Source organism: Centroberyx gerrardi, chromosome 2 (assembly GCF_048128805.1).
Source record: "Centroberyx gerrardi isolate f3 chromosome 2, fCenGer3.hap1.cur.20231027, whole genome shotgun sequence".
In the NCBI taxonomy this organism is placed as follows: domain Eukaryota; kingdom Metazoa; phylum Chordata; class Actinopteri; order Beryciformes; family Berycidae; genus Centroberyx; species Centroberyx gerrardi.
In genome coordinates, this window is record NC_135998.1 from 28,180,012 (window position 1) to 28,198,754 (window position 18,743).

Genomic DNA, 18,743 nt, shown 5'->3' on the forward strand with positions numbered 1-18,743 from the left:
GGGGCCTGCTACCCTGGCTGTGCGGCCCTAGCTGGCTGGGTGAGGGACAGGGACTCACCTTGCTTTGATGCCCTTGGGTTGTCCTGCCGTGAGAGTGAGAGGAGCCACGCGCCCCCACCCTTTTAAAGCCTCCCCTGGCAAGGGGCCATGCTGAAAGCCCCGGCTCAGCAGCGGGGAGGGGCTTTTCTTTGTCCCCCCCGACAAAAGCATGGTTAATCTATGGAGGGGCAGAAGTGCAGACACCACATTATCACCCATGGGCAATGGACATGGACACATAGGAGCATGAGAGAGGCAGGACAGTGCAGGCAGCTGAGAAAATACTAAGGGCCAAGGAGATAAGAGGGGATGGAGGGAGGGAGAGAAGAGATGCTCCCGAAAGCGATGTTCATCGTTTGTTTCTCTCATCTTTGTATTCGGTCAAACATTCCTTCTCTCCCTTTAGGTATTTCATGTCCCCTCTTGTCTTTAAGTATTTACGCCCTCAGATATCTACAGATTTGATATGCTTAGTGCATAGCTAAATAAAGACTCACTGTATAGTTTAGCTGGGAATAGATGATTTTCTAGTGTATGTTCATCAACATCAACTGCATAGCATAAATGGAGGAAGTTATCCTTGTAGACATTTGATGTAGCAGTCCTTAGACTGGTATATACATTGATACTCCCTATGATTAGATATATGAGATATGCTAGCTCCATATCATGAACTGTGCAACTTGAAAGAAATTTGCCACAACTCCTCTGATTTTGTCTATGGTTATTATTATTACTATTACTACTATTATCACTATAATAATAATAATAATAATAATAATAATAATAATAATAATAATAATAATAATAAAATGTTTCATTATTATTTTATATTATGATTATTATGATTATTATTATTATTATTATAACAGCAATAATATTAATAATAATCATTTATTATTATTATTATTATTGTTGCTGTTCTTCTTCTTCTTCTTCTTCTTCTTCTTCTTCTTCTTATTATTATTATTATTATTAGCATTAGCATTATTATCATATCACATACTCATTATTAATTATGGGATAATGGTGTATAAAATAATAATATCTTCTGCTGTTGGCCATAACTCTGTTTGTGTTTGTGTGTGTGTGTGTGTGTGTGTGTTTGAACAGTTGAGTGACTGCTTACATAATCCACCACTTGTAAACAAAACAGCAGAGACACTGGCCAGTCCAACTTTCTGAACCGCAGCTTCATTTCCTCTGATCCAAAAGGAAGTTTTAAGCACTCCATTCCTATTTCAACCACTTTTAGATATAAATTGTCACTTCAAATATTGATATATGACAACAGACATCTCTGTCCTGGGTGCATCACTGTGCTGCGGGTCATTTCTTTTAAAAGAATGATCCCAATCTATTTTCATGAGACCCAAACAATTCCCTTACTGCAATTTAAGAACTGATACACTGATTGATTTTTACTTATTGTGACACTGTATCATATCAGAAATAACATATCTTACACCTGCAATCCTTTGCAGTTTGCATTCCACATGGTGATAATACAAAATGAAACATGAACGGCACAGATTACACAGCAGGATTAGTTCAGGCATAATATACACATAGGTATAAATGGTTTATCAAATACAGATTAATCCTGCTTCTGGGGGTGGAAATAATCGCCACCGAGGTGATGTAATCCACACATAATCCAGTTGTAGTTTATCTGGGCAAATCCAAATTCTAGGAATTATGATTGAGTGATTATTTATGTTGATCATTTGCTATGGATACAAACTTCAGATATGGACACTGTAATAAAAAAAAAAAAGCTTGGTACCTACAGCTACTCTTTCTGGTCTCAACATGAATCAGGAATCAGGAGATACAATGCAAGCAATTTTGTACCTGTTGCATCTATAAGGTATAGGTGTATCAGACCTTTTGGTTAATCAAGGGTATCTAAAACACTATTAAATGTGACCATATGTATTTATTGTAGACCCTGATGTGTACCTCATATTGTGCTTGATACACTAAATATATTGAACAAGTATATTTATTGCCTGTATTCTGGATTTGGCTCTTCTTACTGTGATTTCTATAGCTTTCAAGTTCAGTGCAAAGAGCGATCATAAAAAGTGAGTCTTTGTTTTCTCATTAGAGGTGAGAAGCTAGAGGAATACATTGTGTGTGTAGGTAACAGAGAGAGAGAAGGGATTTACTCTTTATGCCCTCTGGACCTTTGCATTCCTCCTCTCTATATGCAACTATAGCTTACAGCCCTACCGCACCAACACATGGGGGAAAATGCCTTTGTCAGGGCTTTCCATTGATTGTAAACTGCTTACAGGCAGGCCAGAGGGGCCAGTGGTGTTTCTAGGCTATGCGATGACCCGGTGGCTTTGGCGCGGGCCGACTGTGATGACGAGAGGCTTTCTATTGTGCTGTGAGCCTCTACGTTTGGCCTTTGCCAGAGTATAAAAGCTTGGGCGCAGCGTTGGAGGGACCAGCACGAGCCAGCCTCCCTCACACGCCACTGCAAGCTGTACTAACTCAGGTAAGGACACACAGACACTGACACACACACCAGACCATCCATTAGTAGCGCAGGGACCAGCACACATCCATCCAGAGCCAGGGCCCACTCCCTGCCCGCCACGCCCAGGCAAAACCACCCTCCGCCCGGGGGAAAAGGCCCAAAATGAGCATCCCATATAAACAGTAGGCTTGTGGGATGTCTGCTTTAGTCCAAATCCCCAACACCTTTTAGATATAGATCCTGTATACATGCAAAAACAGACCTACCTATCACCCCGAAGTGAGAGTGTTGCTGCCACGACGTAATCCTGTCACTTCAACTTGCACCCCCTTCCTCTGTCCCTCACCTAGACTCTCCTGAAGCCCCTCACCATGTCTCAGACTGCCAAGTCCGCCTCCAGCCAGGGCACTGATGCCAAGGACAAGGGAGCCCCTGCCCCCGCTGCCACCAGCAAGGCCACCAGCAAGACCGGAGAGCCTGGCATGGGATCCTTCAGAGTGAGTCACACCCAAATTAGATCCTCCTCATGACCAACACTCCTTTCTGCAGTATCTCTATATTTTGTTTTATTTACACGCAGAGTTTCATGCAAGTTGCTGGGATCAGTTCAGTTTCATTTAAATCAATTCAAGAAGTGGATTTTCTTCAAAATTTGAGAACTGGAAGTCTTTTACTATAGGGCATAACAAAGAATGAAGTCTAGCATTATTATGTGAATTTGCAGTTTCAATTTACATTTTGAATTGAGTGAATTTAACGTGAACTGACTCAACCCTGTTGCTCAGCTCCTAGTAATGGACAGAACTCATAGGGTCATATTGCAGTAATTGTGTTTTTAGACAATTTCACTTCATGTAGTTGGCACTGCAGCTGAAGCCAAGAAACCTTTTCCATCTGGTTCCATAGAAAATCTATGATTAGGATAACACATAGAAGACAGATGACGGATTACTCCATAACTACTGAAGGATACATTAAGACATATAGATGATAGCTTGTTGCTCTGCCCTTGAAGATTACCCTGTTGGTTTAACTCATCCCTTCTGATGTCACTTCTGTGCAGATCATGCTGTTCGACCAGGAGAACTTCCAGGGCAGGATGATGGAGATCCAGAATGAGTGTATGAACGTGTGTGACCGTGGCATGGATAGAGTGCGTAGTATCATTGTGGAGTGCGGCCCGTAAGTGGACACACACACAATCCTGATTGAACCCAACTACTGTCAGACAAACTCTCAAATCAAATACCTTTGTTGTAATCACATTATCTCTCCTCTAATCCTTCTCTCCCATCCTCTCTCCCCCCCCTGTGCCCCCCCTGTGCCTGGCGGCCCCACCTCTCCAGCTTTGTTGCCTTTGAGCAGACTAACTTCCGTGGGGAGATGTTCATCCTGGAGAAGGGAGAGTATCCTCGCTGGGATACCTGGAGCAACTCCTACCGCAGCGACTGCCTCATGTCCCTCAGGCCCATCCGCATGGTACGACCGAAAATGGAAAAAAAAAAACAGGAATATGACAAATTATTCACATCCCAGCTTGGAAACTAACCCTTACCCTTCTTGCTTTCTCCCCTTTCCCCATGCCCCCTCTCCTCCCTGCAGGACAGCTTGGAGCACAAGATCTGCCTGTTTGAGCTCTCCGACTTCAAGGGCAACAAGATGGAGATCCAGGAGGATGACGTGCCCACCCTCTGGGCGCATGGCTTCACCGACAGAGTGGGCAGCGTGAGGGTGCCAGGAGGAGTGTGAGTACACACACATGCACATGAATACAGAGGAGGAGCAAGAGTTCGGCCTATGTTGTTAAGTTATATGGCAAATTGAAAGGGCTGATAGGCAGTTTGACAAACAGAAAAAGCCTGGGAGCAAATCTACCCTCATTTCCCATGTGCAACTGACAAAAATGAAGGTTCTGCACCATAAATATTGTTGTAGACAAGCTTTAGAGGAGGCCACAGGCCTAGTGCTCCACTACAATGTAGTGCTTCATAGAAAGTAGGATGATATGTCATCACAAGGCTTAAAGCTGACTCTGTGGTGTTTTGTTTGTTGACAAATCTGTATTTTTAGCTTTAGAATTTTCTTATTCTCACAATGAGATACACATCTACTCATACTAGGCTATACAGAAATTCCATTGAGAGAAATAAGTCAAATCCCTACAGTGATACCATAGGTGATAAAAAGTACAATAAGGTCACTATAAAATGTAATGTTTTTCCTCAGCATAACCCTTGTCCTCTCCCCTGTGTCTCTCAGGTGGGTGGGTTACCAGTACCCTGGATACAGAGGCTACCAGTACCTGTTCGAGTGCGGTGACTACAGACACTACAACGAGTTCTGCGCCTTCCAGCCCCAGATCCAGTCCATGCGTCGTGTCAGGGACATGCAGTTCCACCAGAGAGGATGCTTCACCTTCACCGCTGCTAGCAAGTGAATGACATCTGCTGGTCGTCTGGTGCAGTTGTAGCCAGCCCTCTCAGCTTTTTATTTCTCCAACCCCCCTTCTCTCCAACCCTTTCCCAACCTCCACCATCATCCCTCCATCCCAAAGGAAAGAAAGAAAGACAGCAATGTACCGGACAAACTTAACTGACTTTTTATGGTGCTAAGAAATAAACATGTTTTGAAAAACGTGAACCTCACTGGCTTGACTTGACTTTATTCACCCTATTGAAAAATCACTATGATAATTGAATAACATTCTTATATGGATTTTTAGGATTGGGCTGTGGTGCACAATTGTGAGTTTATTGTGTAGGCCTACTTTATTGTATTTTTATATCCTATGGGAATATTACAGCGATTCATCGTTAGGGACTTTAGTAGGCATAAGTTAATGTTTGGTTAACCGCTTTCATATAAAATGATATTGCCTAGGTCGGAGGCAGGCAACTCCATAACCAGGGAGTAGGATTGTGTAATCGTGTTGGTTGTTATGAGCGGTTGTTTTCGATTCACATGCAATTTCATCACACTCTATCATTTTTGTATAATTTATTTTTATTACTCTCACCCCTCACCGCTTGTAGTGAATCCCGAAGAAAAGAATGCATAGCTAGCCTACTCTGAAAAACATAACAGTCACAGTCGAGTTTAGGTCACGTTGTGTTAAATGCGGCCGTATGCTGCCTTCACGTGTTCCTCGAAAGATCCTGTTTCCGCGTTCGGAAATAGATTTTCAGAGCTACTTTCTGCTGCGGCATCAGAACGAACAGGAGAAAATGCACAATATGCTTGTAATTGACATGTTGTTTCGTTTATTTAAAAAAATGAAAAAGATTTTTTTCTTAGAATGCCGAAGATAACATATAATAATTACATATTATTTTTTTTACCATTAATTGGTAAAAATGCTATTCACGCCTTAACGTCACATCTCGACAACTCAGGTATCATAGAAAATTCCCATTTTCTTAGACGTGTTGGGTATTCACTACTTTGTTGAATCGTTCATTTGCGCTCCACTCCAAAAATCAATAATTCCGACAGCACTTGAAGGCAGCACGGCATACCTCTTCACATATTCAGCTGGTTGCAAAAGCAAGCAGTGAAGAACCAGCGATGGCTGCAATTTTCAAAGCAAGGAAAGGTTAGTACAGTTTAAAAAACAAACTAAAGGGGGTAAACTTTATACCTTTAACATTTATAACTTTATACGACACGTTACTCGCCCTGGTGACCCGGTGTTAGCATTATATTAGCTGTGTGTAGATAGGCTACATACACCAGCTTAGTTAGCTTAGCTTAGCTTTCTAGGTAACAGTTGAAACACATTGGCGAGACTAGGATCTCCTACATTACCATCGCTTAATTGGCAATAGAAATCAAAACGCACGTCAGCTTTGACTAGCATGTTAGTGGCACAAAAAATATAATAACGTCAATGCTAACCGGGGGTTAAATAAGGACTATCAGTTTGGTTAGCCCAGATAGTATGGCGAGAACGCCAAACTTCATTCAAAACTGTGTCAATGTGTCGTGGCCTTGCCTATCAGCAAATTACATACCTCGTAGAAAATGATTTGGGACTTGTTAACATTGATAATATCCCCTGGTAAACGCGGCATAATATCATTCACCAAGTGGCACTCAATAAAACCACAACTTTGAGACTGGTTCACACTGTACTGCCCTCCGCGGTGTATTTTGATGGAAGAGCGTGGACGTTAACTAGCTTGCTGGTGATCTGTATATTACTGGCTTTAATAACCCGTTTTAATCGTATGACACGAAGCAGAATAAAAAAATACTCCTATAAGTATTCTACAACTATTGCTGTTCCATTTAGGGTCTCCACTCAGACGTGTACTCGCAGTGGGACAAAGGTGAAGATGGAGGGGTAACCTTTCACCTAAATTAAGCTGGCAACCAGCGTATGTCACTATTTTCCAGTGTTAATGTTAACAAAATGGACAATGTAACAGCAAAAGGTTTTGCTGTTTCTTATTTTGGAAATAAAGCTGTACCGAGTTATTTGTGTTGCAGCAGCGGAATGAAGAGGATAAAATGAGAATCGGGCATGTAATGCAACTAAAAGTAAAAAGTATAGATATAGTAATTAAAGTAAACATATACAACACATCTATTTACGTAGCATGTTAAACAATAACATTTATAACAGCACTTCCATTTGCTTTAATTTCGTAATTCCGATATTTTCAACAGGAGCATCTGGCCCCATATCTAGGCAGCTGATAACTTACTATGGATGAAATTGAGGGTAAACCCAAACATAGTTTACATAAAATTAGATTTTACCGACCTTTCAGGCTAGCATAAATCTTCATAACGTAACTTAATTGTAGGCATCTTAATAGCTGGTATCAAACTGATAAGTTATAAAGAGAAAAGGCCCTTTAAGTGGGGGAAAAAGCATGGATTAATGCTTTTCTAAAAATGTAATTGATTTACCACTACATCACTGCTTGCAACTTGATCTTTGCAGATCTTTTGCCCACAAGCGCTTGTCTAATGACTAAAAATAATTTTAGTCATTCATTGAAGATTTGGCTGTTGATAGATATGGATAGTGAATGATTAACAAGTGAAGAGGATTTCTGTAATCTCTCTAGCTGGTAAAGGGATTTGTTTTATCGTTTCATCATTGTCCTCTTTCTGAACACTTGACAGATATTTTTTCCCTCTATGGAAAACTGTGTGTGTGTGTGTGTGCGTGCATACATGGGAGTGAATGTGGATGTCGATGTGTGTAGGTGTGTGTACGGCTGTATGTTTGTGCACCTGCATGCATGTTATACACATGTGCAAGAGTGTATGTTTCTTTTTTTTTTACTGATTGGCAAGTAAAGTATTAATGTGGTTATGAATACCATCTGCTGATTTCTGTTAATTTACAGTTGGTCCCTTAAGCTGTAGTGCCATTCTAGGCAGACTCAATACTCACAAACCAATACTTCCCTAGCCTCTGTAGGTTAGGTGGGGTCAACATGAGGTCCTCTGGTTCGTTGTTGGGCCCTGACTCAGGCTCTTACTGTCCATGTCCGTTATGTCTCCTCCTGTGTCTTCAAGGGGGAAACTGCTTATGCATCTTTCTGCATTATGTGATAATACAATACATTTTGGGCCACATATTGCTGCTATGTGGCTGGGGCTGGTGGGAGATGGTCACAGCTGACTGGTGCAGGGGTTGCGGATGATATTAAACAGTCCGATGGCCGCCGGCACAAAGGAACGCCTGAAGCGCTCCGTCTTGCAGCGTGGGAGGAGGAGCCTGTGGCTGAAGCTGCTCCTCATCAGCCTCAGCTCGTCCTAGAGAGGGTGAGAGGGGTTCTCCAGGATGGCATTGATCTTTCCCCTCATCCTCTTCTCCGCCACTGCCTCCAGACTGTCCAGTTCGTGTCCAACAACAGAGCTGGCCTTCCTCACCAGCTTGTTCAGTCTCTTTGTTTCCCCTGCCTGATGCCGCCTCCCCAGCACACCACAGCAAAGACGAGCGCACTGGCTGCTACAGACTGGTAGAACATCTGCAGCAGCCTGTTGCATGTTGAAGGACCTGAGTCTCCTCAGGAAGTACAGCCTGCTCTGTCCTTTTCCTGTAGAGCCTCAGTGTTGTCCGACCAGTCCAGTTTGTAGTTGAGCTGCACTCCTAGGAACCGATAGGAATTCACCATCTCCACCTCCTCCCCCTGGATGGTGACAGGGTTTGGGGGCTTCCTGCTCCTTCTGAAGTCCACCACCAGCTCCTTGGTCTTCGTGATGTTGAGCTGGAGGTGGTTGTTGTCGCACCAACCTACAAAGCTCTCCACCAGCTCTCTGTATTCCTCCTCATTGTCCTCCGTGATGCGGCCGACAATGGAGGAGTCATCAGAAAACTTCTGTAGGTGGCACGATCCAGAGTTGAAGCGGAAGTCTGATATAAGATCCAATATAAGAATAAGAGGCATTCAGACGAGTGTGTGCAATTTGAAGAAAGATTTGTATGCCGATGATGTGGGTTTTTTTGTGTCTCTGTACCTGTGCATACTTGGCTAATAGACAATTTAAGTTTATTTTTGGGTTATAAAATTAACTTTGGAAAGCTTGTACCCAGTTCCACTGTGGGGTATTCAAAACTTTCTCTTCGTTGTCTCTCCATCAGCCCTCGGCTTGTGTCTTAGCGGCTGTCGAAGTCTGACCCAGCTAGCAGAGTTACCAGAGATGCATCAGATGCTGAGACAGACCTGCAGAGATTATGCAGACAGAGAACTAACTCCTATTGCTGGTAAACTAGACAAGGAGCATTCTTACCCTGCCAAACAGGTACACACACACACACACACACACACACACAGCAGCACAGTGTGACACTCAAATACTGGCTTGCGACTAGTTTTGCATAAAGACCCAAATTTGATCCCATCCAACTAGTGTGTTAAATACAAAAATATTAACCAAGGAAACGGGTTATGAGGAAAATTAATTTAGAAAAATGGGCCAAAATGTTATGATGATATGATGTGGCAGTTATTTCTTCAAATAGACTTGAAAGCTCAGATACCATACTGCATCATCCACTTCTACCAGGGAATCATCATATCAAATACAATTGGAGGTTCACAAGGCTCCTGAAATAAAGGCTAAATTTGGCTTGTGCAGTGACCAAACTAATATCAATTTCTGTGATAGCCACATGTTTCTAATGTGCTCTTGTGTTTTCCAGGTTCAGGAGCTGGGTGCCATGGGTGTGATGGCCATGGAAGTACCAGAGGAGCTCGGGGGAGCTGGGATGGACTATCTGGCGTACAGTCTGGCTGTGGAGGAAATAAGCAGAGGCTGCGCCAGCACTGGAGTGGTGGTCTCGGTTAACAATGTGCGTACTTTGCTAGACTCTTTCTCACCATAGATGACTTCGCATGAATACGATATTCTGACATTGATTGTGTGTGTTTGCCTGTATTTGTCTATATGATTCTGTTCTTTAGTCTCTGTACATCGGACCAATATTGAAGTTTGGTACGGAAGAACAAAAAAAACAGTGGATCACTCCCTTTACCACGGGAGAGAAAGTGGGCTGTTTTGCACTCAGTGAGCCAGGTAAACACACACACACACACACACACACACACACACACACACACACACACAGTCTCTCACTCATGCACACACATGCAACTTATTGTTACTTCACCTGCCATTCAAGGATATGAAGTAGGAAGAGACATTATTATAAAGGCATGATTGCTGGTAAGATAGTAAATAAAGCTAGGGATGGACAGCAATAATGCTTTGTTCATTTTGATGCCAATCCCAATACTTGTCAATTAACTTATTGATCATTTTAAAATCTTGGAATACAATATCCTAATGTATTCCCGGTAGAAAAGCCACTAAAAAGGATGGATTACAAAACAGCACTCGGTTCCATTCCTAAATGTCCTTTTATTCATTTTTTTCTTGTTGATATGCATGTGTATGTGTCTTCTATTTATTAAGGTAAGCTATTGGCCCAGCTGTCTTGTGGCATTTTGACTGATTGACAGTAATCAATGGTTAAGCTATGGCTCTAATGTTTCCACTGCACAATCTATTGCAAGTGCTGTCCTTATTAGTTTTACTGAAGCTTTTAGTTTTTAGTCTTTCTGTCTCCCCCTGACCTTTCCTGTCTCTTTTCACCATCAGTCATCCAGTAAAGGCAAAATGCCCAAAAAGATTTAATCTAATAAAAACAGTGACATTAGAGGCAAGTGGATTTGTTTGTCCCCCCCCCCCCCCCCCCAATGATTCTGCAAAGACTCAGGTAGCTGAATGGTAAATGATCTCATTTCCAGTCTGAAATCTTGGCTCCTGGCACCAACTCATGTCTGCGTGCTGCCTGTGGGACCAACACATGGTTGTACATAACCTACACCAAGAGGCTCTGCAGGTTACAATGCCCAGAACCCCATATGCAGGCCCATGACAACGCCCCAACAAATTGAAACTGGCTTCGAGTTTCCAAATCCCATTCTGAACTAAAATGAACCGCCATTTTAATCCCAGGTAATGGCAGTGATGCGGGTGCAGCCTCCACCGTGGCACGTCAGGAGGGAGATGAGTGGGTGCTGAATGGAACCAAAGCCTGGATCACCAACAGCTGGGACGCCTCTGCCACCGTTGTGTTTGCCACCACCGACAAGACACTCAAACACAAGGCATGACGCAGCACATTTCAATTATATTACGCACAGATCTACGAGATAAAAGAGAGGATTGTTTTATTTAGCGGTACTATTGTAATAACGGTGATTCTCCCTCATCTTTGTCCTTTATCTTTCACTCTTTTCCTGCCCCGCCTTTGTTTTCCGTGTCTGTAGGGCATCAGTGCATTCCTTGTCCCCATGCCGCACCCGGGTCTCTCACTGGGGAAGAAGGAAGATAAGCTGGGCATCAGAGCCTCGTCCACTGCCAACATCATCCTGGAGGACTGCAGGATACCACTTGGCAACATGCTGGGCCTTCGCGGTGCCGGATTCAAAATTGCCATGGTATTTTAGAGTGGTTTATTCACTATATTACACAGTTTGAAGTTTTTACTCTGAACCTACTGAGGCATCCTTGCAAAATACGCCTGTAAAAAGTCTCTAAGGCAGCATCTTTGTCCGGCTCACACAGCAAACCCTGGACAGTGGGCGTATAGGCATTGCAGGCCAGGCGCTCGGTATCGCTCAGGCCGCTCTGGACTGCGCTGCAGACTACGCACACAAACGCACCGCATTCGGAGCCCCCATTGGCAAGATGCAGGCCATACAGGTACGTGTGAGAACAACTACTAAAACCTACCTTCTAAAAATCCCAGTCAAGTAACAGCGAGTGGTTTTCACATTTTCACACGTGCTGTCTAGTTCAAACTGGCCGACATGGCTCTGGCAATCGAGAGCGCTCGTCTGCTTACCTGGAAGGCTGCACTTCTACGAGATTCCAAGAAACCCTTCACTAAGGTACACAGTCTCCAGTGATCAAACACGTTTCAAGTGTCTTGTATATAGTATAACAGGCTTCCTTACCCTCCGCTCTTCCTTCCTCTCCTGCAGGAAGCAGCCATGGCTAAACTAGCAGCATCTGAGGCCGCCACATACTGCTCACATCAGGTAAGAAACCAACTATATATATATATATATCATATATCACGAAATAGAGATACTCAATGAACCATTCCAACATCTTTCTTTTTATTTTGCCCGTGTTCACTTTGGAACCGCAAGTCGATCCAAGTTCTGGGAGGAATGGGTTACGTGACGGACATGCCGGCGGAGAGGCACTACCGCGACGCTCGCATCACGGAGATCTACGAGGGCACCAGCGAAATCCAGAGACTGGTCATTGCCGGCCAGCTATTGAAGGAATACCAACCATAGACACGCCATTACAATACGGACCTAATCACAGATCTAGTATCGGATAACCTAACCCGAAGTTGTAACCTCATCCATAAAGATAATGAGGTTAGTGTGATCTAGCGCTGGATCGGTGTTAAGGTCCAGCTTTTATTCCCTCATCAACAGGAACATTCAGGACTGCGCCGTTCACAGGAGCCTCAGCCCATTGTGTGTGCCCATTGCCTCCGTTTCCTCTCGTTCCACGGGAACCCAGCCAAGATTTCGAAAACAATGCAAGCCACATCATCTCCAGAGATATTTCAGAGATCTTACATCATGGTTTAAGTACTCTTTAATTTTGCCTCCACTGCCTTAGAAGATCTTGGCACCTCAGATATCGTCGCACTCTGCCAGATCAAGATCAAGAACAGATACTCAGCCTAGATGTTGTTAATCAAGGAAGATTTTTATCTGAAATCTGTTTTCTTACTCTTTAAAATAAGTTGCATTTTCTCTTACATGTGCATGAGAAAACAATGTTTCAACCGCCTTTTGATTTTCTTTAATCAGCTCAGTGCTTCCCAAGCAATATTGAAATATTGATGTAAGAGGAGGCATGCCACTGGAGGGCAGTGGCGTACCTTTGTTTTTCTTGATCCAGTTATGCTTGGGACAGATTCAACAGCAATATCCATCAATCACTAGACAGATACTGCATTGTTATCCTTATTACACACACTGTTCAGGACGTACACAGAGACCATACAGAATGTCGTACACTTCATTATAAATCTGCTTATTGTTGACTATGGTTTCAGTAATCTTGTTTTGTGCACTCACTTTGGGATTAATCCAGTAGATTTGTCAAAGACTGTAAGAGGCTGTGTAATGAAATGCATCTTCTTTATTTTGGTGCTGTATTCACAGCCCTCTATTGTGCCTCAATAACTGTTGTACATATTTTATCATAATTTATGGTGTGCAAATTATAATAAAAAATGCGATTGCACCTCTGTGTGGGTAACATTCAGAAATCAAATGTCAGCTTTACTGAACAGTACGGTTCCTCACAAGTGCTTCTGATGGATATTACTCCAGTTTGAAACACCCAGAAATAAATGAACCTATCTGGTGGATATCTGAACATAAATGGATCTTCAGGGTGATCTTAAACTATTTGACATGTCAAGCTAATTTTAGGCTTGTGATGGGAAGGTTGCCTGTTCAAATCCTCACCGGCTTGGAATAAAGAAAAGAAAAGTGACTGAACAGTGCTGTCCCCTCCCTCAACAAATGCCGTCAAGGTGCCATTGAGCAAGGCACTGAACCCCAAATGGCTCCAGTAGAGCAGTGGGTGTGTGTAACTGTATGTGAAGCAGGGTTTTGCTTAAAAAGAGCATGCTCAATCAGCTTTCCTTGGATAAAAGAAAAACGTCCTTACCTGTCCTTAGTGCAGAAATGGTCTTGCCCACTAGAGCAGAGGTCAGTGTGTTTACCTGCTGTATGTGTGCGTATAGCTGCATTCTTCTGTTTTCCTGCACGTGTTGTTGCCAATGCATTTCAGCGTGCGCACATTCTTATTCTTGTTTATTCACATGCATGTGCTGGGTGCTCCGCTGGCCCAGATCTAGGCCAGGCTTCCTGACGCTACAGTTGCACCCTACTGATTGTGCTGATCATGCTGATAGTGCGGGCCGTGTGTATTGTTAGACTGGCCTTGCGTGCTCCTGCGCTGTCCTCATGGCGGTTTAACACGGGTCCACACTGGCCGTTTCCCCCGTATCGGAGTGTGTGAACTGGCTCCTTAACCTAGAGGCTTGATTATTTTGACGTCATACTCTGGTTCCGTTTGTTTACCCTGCCCTGGCTTTATCCCACATATAAACACGTGCACGTGCAAGCTCATTATACTGTGCATCCTGCAATCAGCCACTGCTGACTGGAAAGTGGTCAGATCGAACTACTGCTTCTACTATGACCCTTGACCCTCAGTATACATTAACAAAAGGGACGCTGATTTGAGTATTACAACTAATTGTAAGACATTTTGATGCCTAAAATCGCCAATATTTACAGTGACTAATCAAAGGTTGAAGTAGGCAGCTGGGGCATATATGGTCTCTATCTTGTCATTTTGTTTGAGTTGAGTTTTGATGCATGTCTGCACATGCGTATGTGTGTGTGTGTGTGTGTGTGTGTGTGTGTGTTTGAGTGTCTTCTCTGAATAAAAAGGCTTTGTTTTTGCTTTAGTCATCAGTCATGTAATAATGAGCAAGTGGCTACAAATGTGACAGACAGACAATTAAATAGTTGTTTTCCCTTTATTGGAAAAGCATGTCCTACAAAAAGACTAGAAAGGAAGACAGTTGGTACAAAATACAATACATGGATTCAAATGCAAATTTCCTCCTTTGATCACAGCATGAGTGCACATTGGTCTGAGTAGGCTCCGCTGCATCATAGGGCCTCTCCAATGTGGGAACCAATCTCATAAGCACTACACAAAATGAGTCCCTGCAGAAAAAAGTGACTATTTACAATGAAACTCTACAGCTATTCAGATGGGGCGCAGACCGTGGCGCGCCACTTGACCCGAGTAGACAATGGCTTAAACATAGCCACAGCATCATTCATGTAAAACTGAGACACAATTACCATAAAAGAAATGAAATGATACACTCATAGGCAACAGATATCAGTATCTGACATTCTGAAGTGTTTGCATTCAATGCAGCGTTGAATTTGCTCATTACCAAACCTCTTTGCTGCGGCACTTTACTTGAAATGCACAGTGATGCATTACAAGCAGATTATAAACCCATTAGAAGCATAGATAAACTGCATAGGCAAACATCAGAAAATTACATTCAATTCAATGTCATTTTCCATAAAATTGCCGCATGAAGTATTCAACCCCTTATTTTTGCAGTGTTTATCATATCATTCTCTGATTATAATAATTATCCTAGACTTTACGATGTGCTTACAATGCGTTTATGATGCCTTATAATGCCTTATGAGCACCACTTCAAGTAAAGTGTTACCGAGAAATGAAAAGGTACGACATGGTGGCTTTTGGCACACATTATTAGTAGTTTGGCTGAAATGTTGGTGATGCCTCTGCGCAAAAACAAATGTCCCAGAACAAACCATATACTCTATACATAATGTTTCTTGTCAAAGTCCCCGTTGACTGTGATCGTCTTGGTGGGAGCGTATTTGATGGGATAGGCGCTCCTGACCCCCTCTGGACAGGAGCAGCACAGCAGGGTCCCGCCGAGGAGCAGCAGCGCCGTGGCCGCCCAGCCGATGTAGATAGCCGCCCCTATCTCCCGCTTCTTGGACGGAGGCACCTGCGGGTTGTGGAAGTCCACTATGATGTTGTTGGCCAACCAGCAGAGGGGAACCAGCACGAAAAGCCCGCTGATGATGTAGATGACCCCTCCAGCGTTGACCACTTTAGCCTTGATAGATTCGTCCTTGATGCAGTTGGTGCACTGCGCCCCGGCGATGGTCACGGACAGGGCTGCGACCCCCAGCACGGCGGAGATCACCGTCAGGGCGCGGGCCGTCTGCAGGTCCTGGGCGAGGGCCAGGACCGAGTCGTGGACTTTACACTGCATCTGCCCGGTGCTCTGCACCACGCAGGACATCCACAGCCCGTCCCAGATGGTCTGTGCCACCACTATGTTGGAGTCGATGAAAGCGGTCACCTTCCACATCGGCAGCCCGCAGGCGACCATCACCAGCAGCGACCCCGTGACGCACAGCGCCAAGCCGAGGAACTCCAAACACGCAGACAGCATGGTTACTTTTTAATTCTTCTGATACTCCTTCCTTAGAATAAGAGATTGAAAATTACAGAGTGTCTTTTCTTGGTATTTTCTTCCCTTTAGTCAGCTGTCTTGAAATGTTGGCACAGGCGGCCTAGTGATGGTGACCAGATGCTGTGTGCAGGTCTTCGGTGTCTTCAGTGTCGCCCCTATTCACTGAGTCTGTCGGCGGCGTGGCTTGTCATTTATGGGACCACCAGACCGACGCTACTGGGCACACACATCAAAACAAAGCGGAGCAACTTTGGGCCAATCAGCGGTGAATTCATCTTCGTCTCAGCCAATGAGGGTCTTTGCACGTGCGTGTGTGTGAGCGCGCGCTCTGGGTCTGTGAGAGTATTTACCAGTCGAGTTCAGTGTGTTAACAGAGAGAGGAACACACCAGATGTGTGGTGTCTTCCTGTAATTCACAAGCAGTTGGACCAGGAAAAAAAAAAAGCAGGCTTTAACGACTTGACACAGAGACAAAGACATCTGCATGAGGTTTATTAGGATTACAAACTCTTCATTTGAGCCCATATTAAAAGATGTGGGACATACAGATGCCACTGTTTACAAAAACATAGGAAAGATCAACAACATTTTAAATACGTGGAGACATTTTTTTTTATTGTTACTCTTGTTAGAATTGCACACTACTGGAAACATAATTGTTCATAAACGATGAATAAAAAGTTAGGTGAGATATGACCAAAAAGTGGATACACAGTAATGGGGTAACAATTCTAGGTTCACAATACCTGTGTTGTTTATTCTGTCTTAAGTGTGTGTGTTGCCGTGACAACTGAGTTTACCTTCATGTGAGGGAGCAGCTGAATAAGGACAAGGCTTTGCTAGTTTGAAATTGTGACGTTAATTTATGAACTTTGTTACCCGTGCTTGACACATATTTCACTGTGGCTACGACTGTTATTATGACCTATTTTTTAGCTTCACAGCATATATTTTGTGGCACACACACACACAGCCACACAGGATGCACTCCAGGCAGAGGACAGGGGGACGATGTTGATACACGCCATTGTATTCCGACGGTCGATGAAACGTTCCCTCAACCCTCTTGTTGTTATAGTGCTTTAAGTGGACTCACTGGCGAGACATGCTCCAACCTGAGTCAACCTAACGTGATTTTACACATCCGACACGGTGCGGAGAGGAGATGCAAACTCAGCAGTGTGATGAGAGAAGCTGAGACACCCAGAAGCCCCGGCCCGGCAGAGCAGTGGTCCGTCACTGGGGATCATGTTGTTTTGCCTCTCTGTTCAAAATTTGAAATTAGGGTCAGAATACACCCAAACTGAATTACCCATTATCACATTCTTGCTGGAAGGTCTGCTGTTTACTAGTCTGAAAATAGAAACTGGTGCAGAGGTCATTGTGTGTGTGTGTGTGTGTGTGTGTACGAACTGACCACTTTTAGTGTTTACTGCAGAGAAAGTGATGCATGCTGATAACAGTGCGGACCACACCTAATTGCCCTGCTGCCATGTAGGAAACACAGTCTCAGGACAAGCCAAACCTTCTAGTCATGAGATTTTGTCCCACAACTCATCTCCTTATATAGACTCAGGATTGAAGGATCCCGGATGAGGGTTTCGCCCGCTGACTGATCCATTTGGATGCAGATAAACACAAACAGGGTGGAGGAAGAGCTGGGTTACCGAGATAAAGACTTGAACCAAAACCAGAGCGGAATGAACTGAACGATGACTATTTGTCTCGATTTGGATATAATATATGCAGAAAACTCATTTTTCTTTACCGCGATCAAACCGTGATTTTGCCTGAAATTATTATTGTTAGTGACAATGCGATGTGATGCAGACGATTATAAGTAACATTTGCAGATTAGAGGCAGAAGCTGCAGGTGTTGGTCCAGCAAGGTTGTCAACATGCTGACAAACAACATTCCTTCTACAAAACACAATCAGCTCTCCTTCTGGAAATTCCATTAATGTGTGTGTGTGTGATTTGGGTATTGGACACACACACACACACACACACACACACACACACACACACACACAATAAGAAGAATAGGATGTGATGTCAAGTAGTGGGTGAGTGGGTCATGCAAAACGTGTGTTCCTGTGTATTCAATAACACTTGAACATGCAAACTTAATTACAGTCAAGACAGCGTCACCTACATAAAGAATGAAAGCCATGATGAAAACAACAGTGTGTGTGTGAGCGCGTGCATGCGTGCGTGTGTGTGTGTGTGTGTGTGTGTGTGTGTGTGTGTGTTAGTGGCCCACTGTGTGTCCTCAGTGGGCCAGATGCTTCCTCTTCTCTTTCAATGGCTGAGTGTTTATAGTTGCCCAAAAAAAATCCAACCCCCTCTCACTCACTCTTTATATACCAGTGTTCAGTTCTGCTGTAAAATGATTCCAAAGGGCATTTAATTGAAATGGAAAGAAAATTCTAGCAAATTATGTGAAGATATACAAATTGCAAAATAACCATTTTACAAAAAAGTGCTCTTGGTGTCATTTGGACTCCTCAGTCTCATGTGAAATCTGTGTTACTCTGGCTTCAGTTAAGGGGTTTTGAACAGTTTTCCTCTCAAAAGTGGTTTTATTCTGTC

At 43.5% G+C, this 18,743-nt stretch overlaps 3 protein-coding genes across 3 annotated transcripts; 2 read left to right on the forward strand and 1 right to left on the reverse strand.

The window, feature by feature from the left end:
- Nucleotides 1-2,898: 2,898 nt before the first annotated feature.
- Nucleotides 2,899-4,964, forward strand: crybb1 (crystallin, beta B1). Its single transcript, XM_078286357.1, has 5 exons — nt 2,899-3,024; nt 3,591-3,709; nt 3,874-4,006; nt 4,130-4,272; nt 4,787-4,964. The coding sequence occupies exons 1-5, from the start codon at nt 2,899-2,901 to the stop codon at nt 4,962-4,964; spliced, it is 699 nt and encodes a 232-aa protein (XP_078142483.1).
- A 1,073-nt stretch (nt 4,965-6,037) lies between these two features.
- Nucleotides 6,038-13,380, forward strand: acads (acyl-CoA dehydrogenase short chain). Its single transcript, XM_078287989.1, has 10 exons — nt 6,038-6,119; nt 9,129-9,289; nt 9,690-9,839; nt 9,952-10,063; nt 11,009-11,160; nt 11,323-11,493; nt 11,621-11,758; nt 11,851-11,946; nt 12,040-12,096; nt 12,211-13,380. The coding sequence occupies exons 1-10, from the start codon at nt 6,092-6,094 to the stop codon at nt 12,361-12,363; spliced, it is 1,218 nt and encodes a 405-aa protein (XP_078144115.1). The 5' UTR covers nt 6,038-6,091; the 3' UTR covers nt 12,364-13,380.
- A 1,246-nt stretch (nt 13,381-14,626) lies between these two features.
- On the reverse strand, nt 14,627-16,336 carry cldn5b (claudin 5b). The gene has a single exon (XM_078287967.1). It carries the CDS (start codon nt 16,128-16,130, stop codon nt 15,483-15,485), a length of 648 nt encoding a protein of 215 aa, XP_078144093.1. The 5' UTR covers nt 16,131-16,336; the 3' UTR covers nt 14,627-15,482.
- Between the last annotated feature and the right edge of the window lie 2,407 nt (nt 16,337-18,743).

What these genes read in the sequence shown, in the direction of transcription:
- crybb1 (XM_078286357.1), top strand. Translation starts at nt 2,899, where the DNA reads ATGTCTCAGACTGCCAAGTCCGCCTCCAGCCAGGGCACTGATGCCAAG. An exon ending in CCCTCAGGCCCATCCGCATG is followed by an intron (nt 4,007 to 4,129) that starts GTACGACCGAAA and finishes TCCTCCCTGCAG; the next exon opens with GACAGCTTGGAGCACAAGAT. An exon ending in GTGAGGGTGCCAGGAGGAGT is followed by an intron (nt 4,273 to 4,786) that starts GTGAGTACACAC and finishes TGTGTCTCTCAG; the next exon opens with GTGGGTGGGTTACCAGTACC.
- acads (XM_078287989.1), top strand. Translation starts at nt 6,092, where the DNA reads ATGGCTGCAATTTTCAAAGCAAGGAAAG. An exon ending in CCAAGAAACCCTTCACTAAG is followed by an intron (nt 11,947 to 12,039) that starts GTACACAGTCTC and finishes CCTCTCCTGCAG; the next exon opens with GAAGCAGCCATGGCTAAACT. An exon ending in CCACATACTGCTCACATCAG is followed by an intron (nt 12,097 to 12,210) that starts GTAAGAAACCAA and finishes TGGAACCGCAAG; the next exon opens with TCGATCCAAGTTCTGGGAGG.
- cldn5b (XM_078287967.1), bottom strand. Translation starts at nt 16,130, where the DNA reads ATGCTGTCTGCGTGTTTGGAGTTCCTCGGCTTGGCGCTGTGCGTCACG.